Source organism: Acanthochromis polyacanthus, chromosome 1 (genome assembly GCF_021347895.1).
Source record: "Acanthochromis polyacanthus isolate Apoly-LR-REF ecotype Palm Island chromosome 1, KAUST_Apoly_ChrSc, whole genome shotgun sequence".
Lineage (NCBI taxonomy): Eukaryota > Metazoa > Chordata > Actinopteri > Pomacentridae > Acanthochromis > Acanthochromis polyacanthus.
Window position 1 is genome coordinate 62,679,623 of NC_067113.1, and position 22,555 is coordinate 62,702,177.

At 40.7% G+C, this 22,555-nt stretch overlaps 1 protein-coding gene across 6 annotated transcripts in view; it reads right to left on the reverse strand.

Moving 5' to 3' along the window:
- Nucleotides 1-22,555, reverse strand: part of zgc:162331 (uncharacterized protein LOC793007 homolog) — a 67,789-nt gene continuing 45,234 nt past the window's right edge. For all 6 annotated transcript variants that reach the window (XM_022220219.2, XM_022220218.2, XM_022220220.2 and 3 more), the window contains 4 exons: nucleotides 7,085-7,276; nucleotides 6,408-6,561; nucleotides 6,143-6,328; nucleotides 1-2,093 (listed from right to left, as the gene is read on the reverse strand). In XM_022220219.2, the coding sequence (XP_022075911.1) occupies nucleotides 1,757-2,093; nucleotides 6,143-6,328; nucleotides 6,408-6,561; nucleotides 7,085-7,276 (869 nt within the window). In that variant the 3' untranslated portion in view covers nucleotides 1-1,756. The remainder of the gene's footprint in view (nucleotides 2,094-6,142; nucleotides 6,329-6,407; nucleotides 6,562-7,084; nucleotides 7,277-22,555) is intronic.

Consider the following 22,555-nt stretch of genomic DNA (forward strand, 5'->3'; position numbering starts at 1 on the left):
TCCAACATTTTTTCCCCTAGATCGTCCAAATAACCTTTATTTAGTTAACATTTGCTGCTACAACACATCAACTTGCCAGCTTCTTGCACATGTAGTATCAGCATCTACAGCTCTGTTCTGTCACTGAAGTCCAGTGTGAGCAGACGAACCACTCCTCGTGTGTCAGTGTCACTCTGCAGGCAAATGAGGCCACATCCTCATTTTCAACTGTCACAGTGATGAACGAGGTCCGTCTCTCACTGTATTTTCCGTCCCTCTTTTCATCGTCTTCTTTTGCACCATCCTTTCCTCTTCGCTCAGAAATAGTGCTCACTGAAAACACGAGCTGAACTGTCATGCTAAACAAAAATCTCTTTATTCAGCGTCTATGGCAATCTCATTTTTATGCAACAAATACTTTACAGTAAAACAAATACCTAAGACTGCTCAGTTCAGTTTAAAAAAATTAAAAGTGCAGATTTATTAGTGTTTCTACTCAAGTTCTTCTATTAAAAATAAGAAGGGGACTTGAACAGGGTTTATGATTTAAATGCATGTATATAATGCAAAGGGACAACAAAGGTTAGAGGTTAAGATGTTTTTCCATCCCACTGCTTAAACTTTGCATGTCAATTCAGTGCAGTTTCCAGTGCATCGCGGACAAAGCTGCAATCTCACAGTGTGTCTGGCGTCCTTATGTTTGCTATAACATCGGGAATGTTACTTACATCACAATCTTAGAAACAAAGTTTGTTTTTGTTCTCCATATCGAGCTCAAAACTGCTCAGGCTTGTTGATTTAATTTAATCATTTCCATTTATTGCAGGTGTACAAACCCATCTCTGCCCCTGAATGCCAGAATATTTTAACATTCAAACCACCAGCCACAAAGCAAGCTTTTGTCAAAAATAATTATGTAACACAAAGAGGTGTGACAGAGAAAAACAAACAGACAAAGGCAGAACAAAAAAAGTCATGTTTAGTTTGGGTGAGAGAGAAAATGATCACGGCCTTATTAAATCCATACAAACATCGACAAATTGCCTCCATTCAGCGGCAATTTACCCATATATGCCTGTTTTCCCCACGCAGTGTGAGAAAATATCAGAATGTTTGAACGTGAACAGCTTTCACTACATCACACATGGCTCTGGTCAAAAAGGTGTGAGATTCCAGGAGTTAAGTCAAAAAATAAATATCTGTCAGTTCGTTTAGGTGTAGATTAGATTAACTGGACCTCAGGAGGACTAGCAGGGATCCTTCTCTAATCAGTTAACTAGTAAAAAATCTAGCATTTCTGAGAGCTGCCTAAATAACTCTGTCATTGCAGGTTTCAAGAAGTGAATTAGTGCACTCTAAATTACAACTCTGTGTCCCTTTGTTGACTGGCTGCATGAAGGTTTCTTGTAAGATCTTGCAGTTAAAAAAGAGCAGGATTTTCACTCAAGACCTTCACTTGCAGAAGGTTCAGCAGCAGTAGTTCAGTAAGAATTGAGGGGAAAAACTCATCCACTTCTAGTTGAAACTGCAGGAGAAGTTCATCAAGCATGCAGTAAAAGGGGGAACATCTACACTCGCTGTATGTCCATTTCTGTGCCTTTCTTTCATGTCTACTTCTGGCGTTTGCAGACTTCCGTAGGAGAAAACAGCGATAAGACAGAGCAAAAAGACGTGTGTCTCCAAAACGTGCCGGTGACGTTTTCGCTTGGTTTGTTCCTTCGGCGTCTTCAGCAGGAACAGCACAGTGGTCTGGAAATGTGGACAGTGGACGACGTAGCTACTGCCATGGCCTCTGTGGTGTGGGGTTAGGGTTGGGGTAGATAGGCGCTGGTGTTGGGTGGGGGTAGGCGGGTACGGCTGTGCTGGGGTTGGGCGGGTATGTGGGTGTTGGGTACTGGGCCATCATGTGCAGCTGGCGTTGGTTGGGGTTGTGGGCGGGTGAAGAGGTGGTAGAAGAGGACGAGGGCAGGTGGAGGTAGAGGGGGGCAGATGGAGCAGAAGGGGCCGATGGGGCAGTTGGAGTTGGAACCCTCTGGAGGACGACGTGTGGGTAGAGCTGAGAGTCGGAGCGGTACAGCCCAGGCAGGGAGGCCTTCAGCAAACTCTCCTGACTCCTGAAAGAGAGAGAAAAACATTATTTTTAGCTAAAAGTTGAACTTCAGCACAGTGGGTTGGTGGTTAGCACTGTGGCTTTGCAGCTAGAAGATCCCCGGTTCACGTCCCAGCTTTCCCGAGATCTTTCTGCGTGGAGTTTACATGTTCTCCCTGTTCATGTGTGGGTTTTCTCCGAGTTCTCCGCTTCCTCCCACAGACCAAAAATATGCCAAGGTTAACTGGTTATTCTAAATTGTCTGTAGGTGTGAATGTGAATGTGGTTGTTTGTCTCTAAATGTAGTCCTGTGATAGACTGATGACCTGTCCAGGGTGTCTCCTGTCTTCACCCTAAGTCAGCAAGGATAGACTCCAGCCCCCACGACCCTAATGAGGATTAAGCGGTGTGTAGATAATAGATGGAGGGAAATTCAACTTCAATAAAAGTTGAAATTACTGACTATTCCTTTAATTAAGCACAATGTAACTGATGGAAGCTGTCTGCTGGATTAAACTCTAGTCAGAAGCATAGCCAGCATGGCAATATCTACTGGTTTGTGGATCAAGTTTGACATTTGGTAAAATCCATTGTGTTGTTTTGAAACTGAATGTGAGGTGGATCTGACGGAGAATTTGGGACACTACGCTCATTGCAACTTGTTATTAACAAGGTGGCCATTGCCTAAAGCACACCCTGCTTTAGCATTTATTTTACTATTTATTTTACTTTTTGCAAGTGGGGGCGGCATAGCTCAGTGGGTAGAGTGGCTGTCTTGTAACTGGAGGGTTGCCGGTTCAATCCTTGGGCTGTTGTGCTCATGTCGAAGTGTCCCTGAGCAAGACACCTACACACGTGGGCAAAATTGTTGGTACTCCTCAGTTAAAAAAGGAAAAACCCACAATTCTCACTGAAATCACTTGAAACTCACAAAAGTAACAATAAATGAAAATTAAATAATCAAAAACAGCCATTACTTTTGAATTGTTGATTAACATAATTATTTAAAAAAACAAACTAATGAAACAGGCCTGGACAAAAATGATGGTACCTCTATAAAAGATTGAAAACTATTTGACCAGAGTGACATGATTAACTCAGGTGTGTCATTTAATTGACATCACAGGTGTTTCCAAACTCATAATCAGTCAGTCTGCCTATTTAAAGGGAGACAAGTAGTCACCCTGCTGTTTGGTGAAAAGGTGTGTACCACACTGAACATGGACAACAGAAAGCGAAGGAGAGAATTGTCCCAGGACATCCGAAAAAAAATGATAGACAAACATCTTAAAGGTAAAGGCTATAAGACCATCTCTAAACAGCTTGAAGTTCCTGTGACAACAGTGGCTCATATTATTCAGAAGTTCAAGACCCACGGGACAGTAGCCAACCTCCCTGGACGTGGCCGCAAGAGGAAAATTGAAGACAAATTGAAGAGACGGATCGTTGGAATTGTATCCAAAGAGCCCAGAGCAACCTCCAAAGAAATTAAAGGTGAACTCCAAGGCCAAGGTACATCAGTGTCAGATCGCACCATTCGTCGTTGTTTGAGCCAAAGTGGACTTCATGGGAGACGACCAAGGACACCACTGCTGAAAAAAACTCATAAAAAAGCCAGACTGGAATTTGCAAAAATGCATGTTGACAAGCCACAAAGCTTCTGGGAGAATGTCCTTTGGACAGATGAGACCAAACTGGAGCTTTTTGGTAAGGCACATCAACTCTATGTTCATAGACTCAAAAACCAAGCATACGAAGAAAAGAACACTGTCCCTACGGTGAAACATGGAGGAGGCTCAGTAATGTTTTGGGGCTGCTTTGCTGCATCTGGCACAGGGTGTCTTGAAAGTGTGCAAGGTACGATGAAATCTGAAGACTATCAAGGCATTCTGGAGAGAAATGTGCTGCCTAGTGTCAGAAAGCTTGGTCTCAGTCGCAGGTCATGGGTCTTCCAACAGGACAACGATCCAAAACACACAGCCAAAAACACCCAAGAATGGCTGAGAGAAAAGCGTTGGACTATTCTAAAGTGGCCTTCTATGAGCCCAGATCTGAATCCCATTGAACATATGTGGAAGGAGCTGAAACATGCCATTTGGAGAAGACACCCATCAAACCTGAGACAACTGGAGCTGTTTGCTCATGAGGAGTGGGCCAAAATACCTGTTGACAGCTGCAGAACGCTCATTGACAAATACAGAAATCGTTTAATTGCAGTGATTGCCTCAAAAGGTTGTGCAACAAAATATTAAGTTATGGGTACCATCATTTTTGTCCAGCCCTATTTCATTAGTTTGTTTTTTTAAATAATTATGTTAATCAACAATTCAAAAGTGATGGCTGATTTTGATTATTTAATTTTCAAAATTTTTTATTTATTGTTACTTTTGTGAGTTTCAAGTGATTTCAGTGAGAATTGTGGGTTTTTCCTTCTTTAACTGAGGGGTACCAACAATTTTGTCCACGTGTGTAACCCTTAATTGCTCCTGATGGGGTCGTGGTTAGCGCCTTGCATGGCAGCTTCCGCCATCAGTGTGTGTGAATGGGTGAATGTGATGTATTCTGTAAAGCGCTTTGGGTACCTTGCAGGTATAGTAAAGCGCTATATAAATACAGACCATTTACTCTAAATGAGCCACAATTTGCAAACTGAACATCATGTTGTACTGAAGGAGACTTGAAACTAGCAACTGAGGCTATAAATTCATAGGGAAAATGTTTCCTGATGTAACAGATTGAGTGAGAATTGGGGTCCTTTTCTCAGAGACTTCTATGCAATCTGACTTCTTTTTGCAAGCAGAGCAGTCGTCCCCTGCTGGACACTGGAAACAATGCAGGTTGTTGACTTCACTTTTCAGACTTGGTGGCAACCTTGATCTTTTATGCATAGTCTTTGCTCAGAAGGGAGACAATAAAACTGTGTGTCATGGTGAGCAGGATCCCTCCCCCAAACACTAGAGCATAACAAAAACTAGAGCACATTAGCAATAACGACAAAGGTATTCAGTATATATAGTTTGTGATTTACAACTTACCCTTTTGTAACGCTGGTATGTGATAGTTGGATATGTGTTAAAGCTGTCAAACCTTTAGTGGACACATATCCACCACTTTAGTGACTACTAGGTTTTTATATTTCTTATTTTTAAACCTTATTTTACATCAGCATTTTTTGCTAATTCAAATTTGGTGGTTAAACATTGTTTTCTGCAGTGTGACAAAACTCAGAACACATTTTTACTGTTTTATGCAGACTTTACAACCACACATTTTTAAAAAAAAGTCTGTATGTATAGTGGTTGTCCGGGTTACCAAGTTAGTAAAGTCAGTAGGATATATCATGTGCACATCATGGAATGCCTGTGTAAAATTTCATGGCAGCTCATCTTTTAGCTTTTGACATATTTCAGTCTGCACCAACATTGTGGATTGACAAACCGATGCAAGACTGTCATTCTGATATGTATTTCAGTATTTTTTCCCCCATTTTATAGACCAAACATGGAGCTGCTTTATTGTATTTTACAGTTGTAGCCCTGGGAAGGTTAGGTTGGTTGAAAGCCACAGTGAAAGACTCTGATTAATTATGAATAACCTTACAATTGGGTTACATAAACACTCGTGTTTAGTTGAGGTTGTGGGACAGGAAGGGAGACCAGATGTCACTCTGCACTCAGTTTCAAAGCCATGCCCAATGTTGTTTTAGAGTGATCAGAGGGCTTCAGGATGAACTTAGGTAAACTCTTTGGAGGCTTTTCATTGTAATTATCCTAATAACAAAACACGGACCTATTTGGTTATATTTAGATCTTGTGAGATTATGTGTTTCTGGATGATCTTCAGGACTAGAAATGTGTTGAATGGAATTTTACACAGCAGAAGCTTGGTTGAGTTTGTTCTCGTAAGGATCATCATGTTGCTCAGATGATGGTCTGGAGATCCACATCTTCTTCCTGTTTTCTTCTAAACTCTAAACTGCAGAGCTGTTGAGGTGTTGTATATAACTGCTTTCTTCTGCACATTTCATAACAGATGGATTTGGATTTGTTTCACATGTGAGTGCTGCCAGTTTACCTCTGATATCCTCTGTTCTCATATCCACTGAGGCCTCCAGTCAGGTACAGGGGGCTGTCAGGAGCCAGACGGGGGTTCATCCTCTGGGACAGGTGGAAGATCTTGGGTGGGGGGAAGGCTTCCCACTCACCCTCTTCTTTCTCCAGCCAGCACTCGCTGCGACGGGCCGATCGCTTCTCTCTGCGTCTGAGGAGGGCAGAACTTTATCAGCTCACCAGAGTTTGAGAACAACCAAAGCCTCCAAAACTCTTGTGTCCACTCCTACCTGCTCCGTCCTTCTTTCTTGGCTCGGTCCCGGCTGGATCGCTCCTGCAGGCAGCAGATGAGGAAGGACAGGGACATGGCGAGGATGACGATGCCGCTCACAACTGAAGCCAGTACAGCCACTCTCAGTCCACGGTCCTCTGGCCTGGGAATTGCTGTACGGAGGCAGAAATACAACAGTTTCAATCTCAGGTGAAAATTTTATCTCAAAATAAGTTTGTTGTTGTTGGCATTTATCCAGACCGACTCATGAGATTTAGAAAAGCATCCATTAGACTCCTTTCTAACACCTCTAACTGAACATCTAAGCTTCTCCTCAAGCTTGCATTTTTGCATAAATGTTTAGATGTTCATTGAATTTAGTTCAGGTTCTGTCCTCCTTCCTCTCTCCTGTCAGCTGGATGATGATTACACTTGACATGTTTGCATGTTGAAGGGAAAACTTAGACTTGATTCATCAGCACAAAAACATGCTGTGTAATTTGACCAGCTCTAATTTATGTGCAAGCTGCAACCAGACTTCACACATAACCAGGATTGAGTGGAGAGAAGCAGAACCAACAATGAAGTAGTTCTTACAGAATGAAGGAGAACATAGCATTAACGCTCCAATGTTTTGAAGGTAATAGTTTATTTTGATCATAGCTGGCATCTGAAAACTACCTTCAGGCTACATACCTTCACAGACAGGCAGGTAGTTGCTCCACTGTGCTTTGCCGTTCCTGACGCTGCAGTAGATCTTGTCGCTGCCGACCAGCTGGTATCCCTCTCTACACCAGAAGGCCAACACACTGCCGATGGACACTCCTGTGCCGATCTCCACATAGAAGGAGCCCCGGCGAGGTGGCAGGACAGGAGTACAGGACAGACCTGAGGAGAGAGGACACCAAACTGCTTAGATCAAGAAAACACGTGACAAGTAGCAACTGAGAACTACGACATAACTCAGCAGAAGTGATTGTCTAGATTCTACTAATTCGTGCTTTTAAAATTCTATAGTATAGGTACGGTTTTTGGTAAATACATTTATTTGCTTTTTTTTGCAAGGAGTCACATGAAAAGATTGACACCACTTTCACAGCTGTATGGGTTAATATGAAGCTGGATCGAGCAGTAATTTAGCATAGTTTAGCACAAAGACTGACTGAGTGCTTTTCTTGTTATTATATGTGACTTTATTTGATAATCTTTAGTGAAGCTTCAACAGCATGTTGTAGCTGCTGCAGGTTTGAACTAGCTTCTATCCTGTTTCATATTCAGAGACAGCAGATAAATCTGAGGGCTCCAAACAAGATTAACAGGAGAGGAAAGAAGAAAAAAAGTACTGAAATATAGATTTTTGGTAAGATATAGATCCTTTTAAACATTTACTGAAGGGAAACCATGTCAGAGGTTCAGAAGGAGCTGCTAACAACTCATGGACATCTGGAATCTAATCCTTTGCTTTTTGAAAAAAGCCACAAATGTTGGAAACTTCTGGTTTAATCCAAACACTGTATTGTATTTTAAAGCTTCTCATATTATCCATTATGTAAAATCTTAATCTTAATAATAACTAAAGCCGTCAGATAAGTGCTTGAGTAGAAAATACAATATTTCTCTCTGAAATGTAGTAGAGTGTAATGATAACGGAGCATTAAAAAAAAATGTTCAAGGAAGTGATTAGAAAGACAGGAAATACATGAGAAACAGTTGGTGAAAAACATGCAGTTTATGGCTTTCAGGAGGACTTAAACCAGGAATCCACTGCTCAGAGTGTAAGTATGTTGGTATGTGCCTTCACCAGTCTGCCAATAGGATGCACCAGAGTAAAGCTTTTACCTTTGGATGGAGTCACGGAAGCTGTTTCCAGTGTTCCTGCCTCCAGTGTTACTAAACTAAGATAACCAGCTTTAGATTTGTATTTAGCAACAGACATGAGTGTGGTATTGTTTGGAATCAACTCAGAAATGTCCTTACTTTTGAAAGAACAGCAGAAATAAACACCATAATTCCATAGCCACTTGTACTTTGCGCCCCTGTCACTCTTTTTAAGGTAAGACTTTTAGCATGTAACTTGGTTAAGGTTGCCAAAGGGTATATTTAACCAAAACTATGATCTTTTCCTGTACTTAACCTACACTACCGTTCAGAAGTTTGGGGTCACTTAAAATGTCTTTATTTTTGAAAGAAAAGCAGTTTTTTGAGAAAGATAACATTAAATGAATGATAAATCCAGTGTAGACATTGTTAATGTGGTAAATGACTATTCTAGCTGGAAACAGCTGATTTTTAATGGAATATATCCTGGGGTGGGCCTGGGATCTTTCTGCATGGAGTTTGCATGTTCTCCCTGTGCATGGGTGGGTTTTCTCCGGGTACTCCGGCTTCCTCCCACCGTCCAAAAATATGCTGAGGTTAATTGGTTACTCTAAATTGCCCGTAGGTATGAATGTGAGTGTGATTGTCTGTATATGTAGCCCTGAGACAGACTGGGGACCTGTCCAGGGTGTCCCCTGCCTTTGCCCGAGTCAGCTAGGATAGGCTCCAGCACCCCCCTGCGACCCTAGTGAGGATAAAGCGGTGTATAGAGAATGGATGGATATCTCCATAGGGATACAGAGGAACATTTCCAGCAACCATCACTACTGTGTTCTGATGCTACATTGTGTTAGCTAATGGTGTTGAAAGGCTCATTGATGATTAGAAAACCCTTGTTTAGTTATGTTAGCACATGGATAAAAGTGGGAGTTTTCATGGAAAACATGAAATATCCTGGGTGACCCCAAACTTTTGAACAGTAGTGTGTTTCTCCAAAAATATTCCTTGTAAACACTGACATGTCTGGAGAGGTACTTCTACACATTCAAAGTTATCTTCTAACAAACAACAGGAATTTGATGCTAGCTTAAAATCAGGGATTATTTTGGACCTAACACTAGAAGAATTATTCAAGAGAAACAGCAATGTCGCATTCCTTAATCAAAAGTATTTTCTGTTCTATTTCAGCAGCTGGGAATGAGCTTAGTTATTTGATCTGTCTACAGTGGGTATCTCTGCTGGCTGCAGGTTTTAGTACCTATGGAAACAATCTCTGGTTTAAAGGAACAGTCAAGAACTCCAGTCACTGCTATGAGATATCAGAGGAGCTGTTAGATGTTGGTGATGTGATCTGATGTCTTATCTTCTCCAATAGCTGTAACCATTTCACCAGGCTCAAACATTTAAACCTCTTTTCAAGTCCTCCCGCCTCATTTGTCTCCATCTCCCTCTGCCTATCTATCCTCCTTCGTTCTCTACTTTCATATCAGACTGAGACTCAACTTGGTCCAGAGTGTGTGTTATCTGTGCAGGGAGATTAGCATTTACTCTGGTAGATAGACGGAGAGAGGTGGAGGGAGTGAGAGGCAGAAAGCACTATTTTTATCTTCCTTATGCTACAATGCAAAAATACCTGTGAGAGGTCTCGTGATACAGCAGCTATTGATAGATCATGCTGCAAGGAGTTTTGATCCTCTCAGGAAATCTCATCTAAACAGACAGCATCACTGGTACTCAAAAAATGCCCCTCATTTTTTACAAACGACGTTACTCAAATGGAAACTACACATGATTTTTTCTGCACCATTGCCCAAAGTGACCGTATTATACGTAGCTGTAGGGGGGGTTGACAGCATTGTTGATCAGTGCTGATGATTCAGCAACTACCCAGTATGCTGCTGGGATTTGTGGGTTTTAAAATTTCACTGACTTTGCTGTTACTGCCAGAATGTCACACTTTAACTGACTTTAAACCACTTGCATTATTCAATAATACAAAACACAGCTGTGAAAAGTACCAGATAATAAGATAGTTATCCAGAACTGCATCCTGCTAGCAATGAAGGGTCATATTTATACTGCTTATAATGATGGTGGAAAGCTGCCTGACAGAAATGACACAGATCAGAGTTGACCTGAAGTTCTAAAGTCATGGTAGTTGCAAGGCAAATTTACATTTAAATTCTTCATTTTCTTTATTGTTGTATTTGCATTACCCCCAAAAACCCTCCCCAAAAGTCCATGAAGTAATAGATAGTAATCCAACATTACTTGTTATTCATTAGCAGTAATTATTATTAGTTTTTTTTTCAGACAAACACATTTAATCTTAATGCATCATTTCTAACATTACCAGCACTCACAATGGGAGAGTTTTACATAGACTATCTCTCAAAAGTATGCATATCCATCACCAGACGTTTACAAGATTCAGCTTATTTATAACTGTTTTATTTGAAACCCTAAAAGTCTGAGTGTGTAATTGTGAGACTATCATTGGTGGAAGTGTTCAGCCATGGTGTCACTGCTTATTTCATCAGTGATATTTCTATCATATAAAAAACACCATGTAGGCATGTACACTACTGTTAAAGTTTAGGCTCATGTAGAAATGTCCTTATTTTTGAAAGAAAAGCAGTTTTTTAAAGATAACATTAAATGAGTCAGTCTAGACATTGTTAATGTGGTAAATGACTATTCTAGCTGGAAACAGCTGATTTTTAATGGAATATCTCCATAGGGGTACAGAGGAACATTTCCAGCAACCATCACTCCTGTGTTCTAATGCTACATTGTGTTAGCTAATGGTGTTGAAAGGCTTATTGAGGATTAGAAAACGCTTGTGCAGTTATGTTAGCACATGGATAAAAGTGAGAGTTTTCATGGAGAACATGAAATTTGCTACTGTACACTAATCTTATCGTCATTGAAAAAAAACAGCTTTTTTTCCCCAAAATACTTATCATTTCTAAGTGACCCTAAACTTTTAAACGATAGTATATATTAGGTTAAATATACACAAAAAATTATACACTGAATAAAATGTTGTAAAAAAAAAAATTCTCCAGCACATGTATTTTTGCCTGTGTGTCCAGAATTTAGGGACACTCTGCATTTGAATAGGTGAGTTATATACACATTTTCTCCCTGAACAGTTGTCATGAAAGTAGAAATTAACTAAAGAGACCCAAATCAGTTTTTGCACCAGACTTTAAACATGTTTATTTCTGCCATAAAGTTGGACATTTCAACATGAAAGTCAATGGAAAAGACCTGCTTTTGGAGCAAGTCTCAAATGGTCTTCTGAGGTACTGCATCTTCATCTTCATCTTTCAGACACAGAGGCTGGCACTTATTTGATTCTTTGTGGATTTGTCACGATTGAAGATGCTTTTTCAGAACATTCAATGATATCTTTTATTGTTCACAAGAAAGATACTGACTTGTGGAGCACAACAATGGTTTAAAGAAAAGGACAAAGACAGGAAATTGCAGCAGTGGCAGGTCTGCTAATATGCTAATATGGTGTTTTAATGAGTAATGGCCAGAGGGGCGCGTGATGTCGCTGTGTCAGTGTTAGAGTAATCTCTCTCTCTGTGTGTGTGTGTGTGTGTGTGTGTGTGTGTGTGTGTGTGTGTGTGTGTGTGTGCGCGTGTGTGTGTCATGTCATTCTCGTATAAGACCCTGTGAACATGCAAGCTGCTCTCTGCTGATTAGGAGCGACAGATGGGAGGATTTCTGCTGCCGTAGAGACAGTGAGGCTGAGGATCCCGTGATCCTGTGTGAAGCTGACAGCATCCCCTCCCTCACACACACACACACACACACACACACACACACACACACACACACTAGACACGTGCGTAATGGTATAGTGCAGGGAAACAAGGACAAGCTGACTCTGTTTATAAAAGGGGAACTAAAAGCCACTCTGTTTCTCTTAAGAGAGCTTTACTGATGCTGTCATTCTCTGTGCCCATTTGGAAACCATCACATAGGCAACTAAACGAGCCCTCAGTAGATGGCAGAACCACGTCCATGCATGCAATATGCCAGAAATGTGGTAAGTGACCCCTGTGACCCTGACCTTGATCTGCTGACCTCTAACTCCACAACTGAGCAGGGGACCTTAGACCGATCTTCAGTGCCAAGTTTGATTATCCTGACTTCAGCACTTGCAGAGATATCTGACCGAACATACACACATACATACATACACTCACACACAAAAGAAATGCAAGTTTCTTTTACCTGATGAAAAATTAAATTTGGTTTCCCAAAACAAAAATGCATTTGGTACTATGTGGTGCATGGTGTGTTCTTAACATTTTCTGTTGCGTTTTGTAAGGTTCATGTGAAAACCGAAAACAGAAAACGAATCGTCGCAATACACCAGTGCATTGATGATGTGGACATGATTCACACTTTGCACGTGCAATTGAATATGCACGATTTATCGACACCTTCAGTGGGTATAAATTTCATTCAAGATCATAGGCATTTCACTTGCTGTTTAACTATGCCACGCTTAAACCAAATTGAGAGGAACCAAGCCATCGGACGTCTGCAAGCTGGAGAGTCTGTCCGAGACATTGCCTGTCACTTTTATGTCAACATCACCACCATTTACCGTCTCCAGCATCGATACAACACCACACAGAGCACCGATGATCTTCCCCGAAGCGGCCGACCTAGGGTCACCACCCCTCGACAAGATCGACACATTACACGGCAACACCTGCGAGATCCGTTCCTACCAGCAAGCCAGACTGCTCGAGCTACTGTCGGAATGCATAATCAACCCATCAGCCGTGACACCGTCATCCGATGCCTGCGTTCTGCAAACCTACGATGTCGCCGACCAGCACGTCAAACATGGCTTCAGTGGGCACAAGGTCATCGAAATTGGCGTCAGCGGGAATGGGGACGTGTTATCTTATCTGACGAGAGTCGTTTTTGTCTATCGCATGCCGATGGAAGGGTCAGGGTTTGGCGACGTCAAGGGGACCGTTTTGCTGACCGAAATGTTTTGGAAAGAGACCCATGGGGTGGCCCTAGTGTCATGATTTGGGCCGGCATTGGACTTAATGCGAGACTGGGACCAATGTGCTTCCAGAATGTGGGCCAAGGACGAAGATACGGCGTCACAGCTCAGCGTTACATTCATCAAGTCATCAGACCCCATGTTGTTCCATTTTTTTGCTCGACATCATAACCACATTTTCCAACAGGATAATGCTCGTCCGCATGTTGCAAGAGTCACGATGGCCTTTCTCCAGCAACACAACATCCGTGTCATGCCATGGCCAGCCCTCAGCCCTGACCTTAACCCCATCGAGCACTTGTGGGATGAGGTTCAGCGACGTCTTCACCAAGTGCGACCAGTGCCTACCAATGCTGACGAACTTCGAACAGCTGTGTTAGTTTTGTGCCGAAGGATCCCCAGGGCTTTCACGAACCGGCTGATCAACTCCATGTACAGGAGATGTGTTGCAGTGGTCAATGCTAATGGTAGTCACACCAGGTATTGAGTGATGTTAAAGTAACTGATCAAACTTTTCCGCATATCTTTCACCGTAATGGATTATTTTGATGCTATGTGTTTTTCCTACCAATGAACTGTTTTACCTCAAATTTGTATGAAAATCTGACAAAGTTTGTATTGGTATACTTTATGTTAAAAATTAAATAGTTGGAAACTCTACACTAGACTTGCGTTTCTTTTGCGTAAGTATACTTACCCAGCCAGATACCGAAGCGAATGCAGTAACCCAGCTGACGTACGTCAGGCACGGTTAAAAATAATAAAATAATGTTGAAGCATTTAGACATACAGCTGTTCCAGTGGCAGATAGCTTTATGACACTGATTCAAAAGGTATGAATATTTTTCAACAAACTTGGAAGACTGGACAGAAGATTTAGAAGACTGATATCTCATTGAAACCATATTACAATGGTATCACTTGCCCAAACTGCTGTCACTCCACCTCTTTGTCCACATTTAGATAATTTAAAAAGTGAATATGGCTTGTGGGAATGCAACAAAATCAATCACTCATCATGTTGGCAAGGAAAGCCATCATTGTGAACCTTCTATCTTCATGTGGAAATGTCTCATCTCTGCAGCTGTTACTCTGGAAAAATTAGACACAATATTAAAGGAAAGACTCAAATTTGTCTGCAGACATGGAGGACACCGCTGGGAATCATTGGTATAGAATATGACCTGGACTGAATCAGACTTTTTCATGTGAACAAACACGATCCATGTACACTCATGTATGATCAGAATTTGTCTGTCATTCTCTTGAGAGCTGCATATGATCACTTTTTGCTTTTTGTCTGTATTTTACCGACCAGGACTCTATCATAATACTGTTTTGTAACACTGTTTGCTCGTAAAGGACAATGAATTAAAAATAAAAGGTGAATATCTAAATCAAGCAAGCAACCAGCAAAAATGTTGGAAAACCCTTAACAAGGCTTCAAAAACCTCATACAGTATGATCACTTTCTCCAAGTTTTTTCTATAGTCAGTGGCTGGAGCTAATGTGGCATGTTTCTAAGTGCATCACAATCACAGGGCTATAAGAATTTATATTATTTTTCAAGTTAGCAGCAAGGTTAAAAAGCTGCTCAGATCCTTGATTTTGTTACTGGTAGGACACACTGATAAAGAACCGAAAACATAAACTAATGACATTGATTAACTTTATCTGTTTAGGAGATTTCTTCATTTGCAGCTGCTTTAAAGGTTGCTTCAAATCCAGAACATCCACAGATAATAAAATACTTTATGTTTAACAAGAAAGTCATGAAATGTGATTTGTAACTTATCTGACAGACATTTTATCTTCTGTGCCTCTGCCAGGCTCATGTCTTTTCCTCCCTTTCCACAAAACTGTTGCTGTTTTAAATGATATAATCCTCTTATCCATGTTGGAGAGAATCAAATCCCTCCCTAAAATTTGCATTAGAATGAAAGTGATATGATACTATTTAATTAAAATGAGATTATTTGAATGATCAGAGATTCATCTGGTGATTTTACCAGACTTATTTCAGCACCAGCAGCATTTATGTAATGACTGACTGGAAAGACATGACACCAAACGGTACACTGCTGTCCACATGGGGATATTGATTACTAGATGGAGCAGTAAATTACTGCTGTGTTTTTAAAACTGGGACTTCACTTGGATTTATATTTAGCCTGCTATGTGTACAACACAATAGGGAATATTTTTTATTTAATTAGTGAGCCAGTGGCTGCAGGCTATAATTTAAAGGCCACAAACCACAGTTTTCACACGCAGTGTACTTTTACAACTACATTCTCTCTCAATACAATAATGGTGTTTTTAATTTCGAGTCTGTTAAATTTAAGGCACATTGATTGGGTGCCTGAGGAGACTGGAACAATCAATAAACACTGTCATATTACCATTTGATTTTAGTTACAACAACAAAAGCAAGCAGACAGTTGATTATTTCCACAGACTGCAGGCATGTTTGATTAGAGCAACATGAGCATCCACTTTAGACATCCAAAGTTCACTTTACTTTTAGCTCTGTTTTAGTTCTCACTAACTCTTGATTAAAATGTCAAGCTGTTAGCGGCTAAATGTTCCACTGTGCTCACCATCTGTCATCTGCAGCTAGGTATTATGGCTTTCCACCTAGAACAGCTGCGTTCTGTAGGTACAGATAGATGACAGCAGTGAGGGCAAACCAAAAAGAAAAGCTGTGTACTAGAGCAACACAACAATGAGCTAAAAGGTGCTCTGAATGGAGCTAAAGGAAGCTGCTGAGTTGGGTGATAACTGTCAATCATTCCTATGACATCAAATGTGTTTTAGTTTTTGTTTCACATGAATCTGCAGGTGTCTTCGGCTCCAGAGTTGCTAGTGGCTTGCAAATGACGTCACATCCGCCTCATTACCTATGCATATCATGAAGTGGTGGTCAGCAGAGCTGATTGTTGAGTGCAGCGAGCGTGGCTAACGTTCACTCATCGGTCAGAAATGCCTTTTGCGTGTGTTGTTTTAGGTTGTTCTAATCGATCGAATCGCGAAATTGATAAAGGATACTTCAGGGTTCCTCGTGAAGAGATTAAAAAAGGGCCTCGCACTAAGGATTTTACGAAAAGACGCAGAGAAAAATGGCTCGCTAACATTTCCTTAAGTTCGAAGGGAGCGGAGTCAAAGAATGCCAGAGTCTGTGGCGATCACTTCGTTAAAGGTTAGTGAATTATTATGATATACATGCTTAGAGCCTTTCTGTGTTGGTTTTAAGACCCATTCTTTAAAGATTGGTAACACTAACTACCCACTTAACAAGCTAACGTTCGCTGTTTTTAGCTTGTTTACTCTCGTCCAAAATGACGGTTTCTGTTGATAGGCAAACGAAGCAGTCAGAGTAGTACGATTTTAACCCATGTAATATTCTCACATTGTTCAACAGGGCGTCCTAGCAATCTATATGATGATATGGTATGAGTTGGTGTTTTTGATAAACATTGCGAATGTTTCACCTGAAAAGAACAGCAGAAACACGTTTTAGCATCCACCGAGCTCACACACCTAGCAAGTACAAGTTTACATAAATCATTACTTACACGGCTTTTTATGATGCAGGATTTGTCTTTCAGGATCTTAACTCCGACTTCTTTAACCCATCCACAGACAAAGAAATTGTATGAATCCATGCTTTTCCAAGCCTTCATTTGTTTAGCAGTGCAAAAGCTTGTTTGTAGCACCAGATAGTTTGAGATATCAGGGAACTGAACTGGCGGATATTTTTCCAACTCATAGATCAAATCCTTCGTGGATAACGCATACGGATCTATGCCATCACAAAATTTGAGTTTTTCGATGTATCGAGTTTGAGAATTAGAATCTAAAGCACGAAAATACTCCGAAAAAGAGCATTTTCCTTGCTCTGCGGCAGCCATTTTGGTTGGCCTGACCACCACTTAATTAACCGGAAGTTAATGCCACCGCTAAAGTCACGTGTTTGCAAGCCACCTATTGAAACCAGATTGATCTCAAACCTTTATTGTTATCACATATTAGACTTGTAGAGCTGGATAATCATAAACCCTCATTGTTGTAGATGTTCATATAGTGCGCCATTCGGTCTACGACTGTATTTGCAGAAATATGTTCATATATCAACAAGGGCGGATTGAACGTTATTTCATTCAGTCGTTTGACCGAAGGGCCAGTCCACATCTGGGCCGGTGCGCTGCTCTTTATTTAATCATTTTGTTTACTAATCACCTGGCGCCCGTATAGCTCATCGGGTTAGGCAGGTGATCCATTTGCAGGGGCTGGTCTCTGATGCAGTGGCCAGGGTTCGATTCCTGCCTGTGGCCCTTTTATGCATGTCTTCTCCCCATTTCCTGTCACTCTTCACTGCAACTATCACAGTAAAAAGGCAATAAAAAGTAAATAATTTTGTTTATTTATCCATATGCGGCCGAATGGGATGAACGTCCAACCATTAATCAGCCCTGTACAGGCACGCAAGCACTCAGGCACGCAGGCCCACATGCGTCACACCACAATCACGCTCAGCCTCCCGGCGCTGCGTAAAATGCCATGAATCCCGCAGCTTATTTATATACAGATACATTCATGAGTTACTTTGCATTGACCATTCATGGTAAAATGCGGGTGTGTTGTGGGCGGGATGTGAGGTGGATCCACCTGTGCAATCTTCCAGCTGGTGTGTGATTACGCTTACGCACAGTTTTATAAATCAGGGGCGAAGGGCATACGCCCATTTCAGATTTTCGGCGTACGCAAACTTTTAGTATGGATCCTACGCAATGTTTTATAAATGAGGCCCCAGATAACTAACCCTCCTTATTATACCAATAGATTTATTTATTTTTCTATTCACCCACTCAACGTGTTCTCTCCAACTCAAAGTCTCATCAATAACAATTCCCAAGAATTTTGTATTTGACTTGTAACATCTTAACAGACTCAATTGAGATCTGAGATAAGTTTTTGTTGTATGATTTTTTACCATTAAAAATAATGAAATTTGATTTTTTTTTATTTTCAAAGATAGTTTATTTAACTTAAACCAATCAGCATAAGCAGTTAAACCAATATTAGATTCTTAATTAAATAACTAAAATTTGAATGAGATAAAACTAAAGTTGTGTCATCTGCAAACATTGTTGGAGAAACAGCATCTGAAACACTAAATAAGTCATTAATATAAATGAGAAATAGTAAAGGTCCAAGAATGGAGCCTTGTGGAACCCCACAGAGTGGGGGGAAAAATGAATTTATTAGAAGCTAAAGAACACATATTAACCAGGGGTGCCAATAATTATGGATGGCACTGTATATGCTCTGTGTTCTGTAAACTTACACCAGGCCATGAGACCCAAATCTGAGCACTTCCTTCTCACTGAGACTCACAGATGCATGAGCTCGCCTGACAAAGAAAAAAGCCTTAACTTCTATAAAGGCAATAAAATATTGAAGATATTAGGAAACAGTGCGTGTTTTAAGAGCGGGGTTTATTTTGGAGATGCTTAAGTAACACTCATGTCCCTGCAGCTGGGCATGCTATAGTCAACAGAGAAAACGAACAATGACACCAGTGTAGAAGGAACAAACAGAACACCCCCAGCAGCAATAAACGAGAGAACTAATGCCAAAACGATTGAAAATTTGTATTGGCTTTGGTGTCGATTTTATTTACTTGACGTTGTAAGTTGTGTGTGTGTGACATTAGCAGGTGCCTGACATTAGCTCCTACCCACAGAATCAGCGTGTCTGTGATCTGGCGTCCAGGTATTGTGTCTTCTACTCAGACTTTCAGCTCTGCATGCTTGTGTGTGTTGACTCTGCACTCTGTTTGCTCAGTCCTGTTGGTTCAGACCCATTCAGAAAAAAAATTCCTCTGTCATCGTGGAAAATGCAGGTTGCCAATCACAGAGATTGGCTGCCAACAGGGTGCTAACACAACCCCAGGCCCCTCGAACCTGGCAACCCGGCACTGCCAACCAAACATCCACTCTGCTGTGTTCTCCTTTATCACCCTCCCCACTCATCTCTGTCAGGGAAGCACTTGGAATAGTTTGTGATTAAATAAAGATTAGGCTCTCTGCATTAAAGATTCAAACACACACATTCAGATGCACAGAATGAGCGAACACATCGAACACACACTGAACGTACTCGTAGGTAGACACCGTGAATGGAGAATGCTTTTCTCCACACGTTTGCTTTTATCGGAATGGTTGCAGGAACCTTTACTCCCTCTAGGTACGTTTAGCTTCACGAACCCCAAATTTAACATCTACAAACTGATCATTTCTGTACCGTCCCGCTGAGATTAAAGAAGCAAACAATATGAAATAAGGAAGTAGCATTGCATTTTTCATAGAGTTGGAGGATAGGTTGGAAAAAGAGTCGTTGAATTCTCAAAGTAAGACATCCCAATGAAGGAAAGGCTCGCTCTTCTCAATGCTTGGCCAGTTTTCCCACAATAAACAATGCTTAAAAATAAACTCCATCTGAGTCAGACTTCACCAGACGCTAAAAGTCTGAATTGAAGCTAATGAAAGATGGCATTCCTGGCTGACGGATGACTCGCCTTATCTCGTTCATCCTTGTGCTCTTGTCTTCTTCTTCTGGAGCATATTTTTTTAAAAGTCCCTTTGCTCCAGCTGCTCTCTTATGTGATCTAACCTCAAACACACATCATGACTCCCTGTCCTCTCCATCACTGTATCTATTTCTGTGGCACCTCACGGATGTACTGTATCACTAGTGATTACCTAATACCCCCGGCTCTCCCTGTGCTCATGCAGCTCCTGTTCTTGTGCAGGCAAATAAAGACGTATGCCTTTTCTCTGTGATACATTAGTGTTTGTGTGTGCTGCTTGTTGGATGTTTAGATTGTTTTTGGTTTGGGAAACATTACAAGGGTCAAATTAAGGATGAAGGATATTTAGGACATTTCTTAGGGATTGTTTTTTGGATTAGAGTTGGTTTTCTTGTAGTGTCAGGTAGCAGCAAGAAAAGGAGGACTTTCATGTCGACTGTACAAAGCTGAAAGGTACCAGCTTCCTCCATTAACAAGCAGCTTTAGCTGAGGATAATCTGTCCAGTTACACAGAGCAGGGCAAAGTATAGCTAGATTCTGAATGACAGGCTTCACCGATTGAACTTCACTTGAATGTCAGAATGGCGTAGTAGCTTTCAATTAGGCTTGGACAGCAACGTATGGAGGTCATACATGTTATGGGAAAAACAATGGAATGATTGGATCATAAAAAACAGCACATTTAAACGGGAAGCCTTCATCAAAGTTATCTGATAAAAGTACAAGAGATCTTAATCCCACTTTCTCTCCTTGCGTATTCCACCATTGTGCCTGCAACTGTGTTTTAAATGGAATAAGTCGACTTTCTGGCATTCTAACCACTTAGGAAATTACAAATAGTCACAACTTTGAAGATGAATAACAATACTTTTATCATAAATGAAATCTAAAACTAAACATGAAAGTGTAAGAGCATCTTATGTGTACTTCTGTGTTTGTTTAAAACTGTCTAATTATGCATAAGATCATTTAAATTAGCACTATTTTTTTAAAATAAAATTTCTTCTCAGATAATCCTTAATGCCAGAAAACCTTTCCTGTGATTTTTTTTCAAGCAGCAGTTTGCATGGTTTTGTGTTTTATTGTTTGTTACAGGAGAAGATGCCACTTTTATTTGTGAGTGAAATAGTGCACGTAGTTGCAGGAGTCGTTAAGCATAACTTAGCATTAGACTGAAAAAACGAAAACTACTTTTGTCCAAAGGTAAAAAAAAATATGATTGTGTGCAACTTAAAGTATAAATGTAGCATTAAAATAACAACAAACAACTTCCTGCTATGTGAAGAAATAGTGGAGTAATGAACTGAGCAAACAATGAAGTCTCTGTGTGTATTAATCTTAACCTTTCTGTTTTGTGTTTTTGCAGTTGGTCTGACCATGGTGCATGTTAGTGCATGTGACTCCCTCCCTCTGAAACTGGTGGAAACTAAAGGTAACCTTTTGTGCTGCACCGCAAGTGGAGTTGAGCAAAAACTTTTAAAGAAACAAAGTATTATATTTACAGTGGTGTGACACGACTAAAAAATTGAATGAAATTAATTACAGGCTTTGTAATTAATCGTGATTAATCACATTTTTGTCAAATAGCAATATTTGACACAATAAGCAAAGGTTTTCAACTTAAACAAATTTTGGTTGATAACTGAATCGATGAATAGACATATACAGGAACTTAAACAACAAAAATGTTTGTTTTATTTCTATGGATCTGCATTTTTATCTCTCCACTACATTCAAAATTAGCGCAAAGTCAAAGTTCAATTATAGTGATTATGTCCAACATTTTAAGACTTTTTAAAACTCAATAACTTTCAATGTCTTGAAAAGTCGTATTTCGTCATTACGGGGTGGCTACACAGTTAGCCGGTAGCAGGACTGCCGTACCTAACATTAGCTCTGGTGCTGCGGTGATCAGAAAACTCTTTGTTGCACAATTTGTACACAATCACACTTTTATCCAAGCTGCCATCAGGAAGATTTTTAAAAGAAAACTTTCCACCCAGCAAGCTCAATGCATCTCATCTTCCTTCACTGTTCACCAAACTTTCTTGACATTACTCAGTGCGTCCTGTGTATTTTCATGGCTGCAAACAGACTCTAGGTGCATTACTGCCACCTACTGGGCTGGAGTGTGCATCAGTGTTACTGGTGTGCCAGAAATTAGGGAACTGAGAAAGGTGTGTTATTTTTTGAACCTGTTATTTTTTCTGCAATTAATTAAAGTCAAATTCAAAGTTTATTTCTATAGCCCTTTACAACAACCCAAAGGGTGACCAAAGTGTTTCACAGTGAAAACAAGAGAATAACTTAAAAACAAAACAGCGAGTTTATTAAAGTGCCAGTCCTAGTTATTTACCTAGGTTTTGTATTCATTTCATGTCTGCTCAGTGTGAGAGTCTCATCTGCTGTTTTGTTCCATTCCACTCTGTATATGTCTAATGTAGCCGCAAGGGGACACAAGCCAGTGTCTTATTGTGCCGGTCCCAAGCCCGGATAAATACAGAGGCTTGTGTCAGGAAGGGCATCCGACGTAAAACTTTGGCCAAATCAAACATGCGAATCAAATGTATGACTTCCATACCGGCTCGGTCGAGGCAAGGGTTAACAACGACCGCCATCGGTGCTGTCGACCTACAGGGTGCCGGTGGAAAATGGACTACTGTTGGTCGAAGAAGGAGGGGAGGAAGGTGTGTTCGTAGGAAGAGAGAGAAGA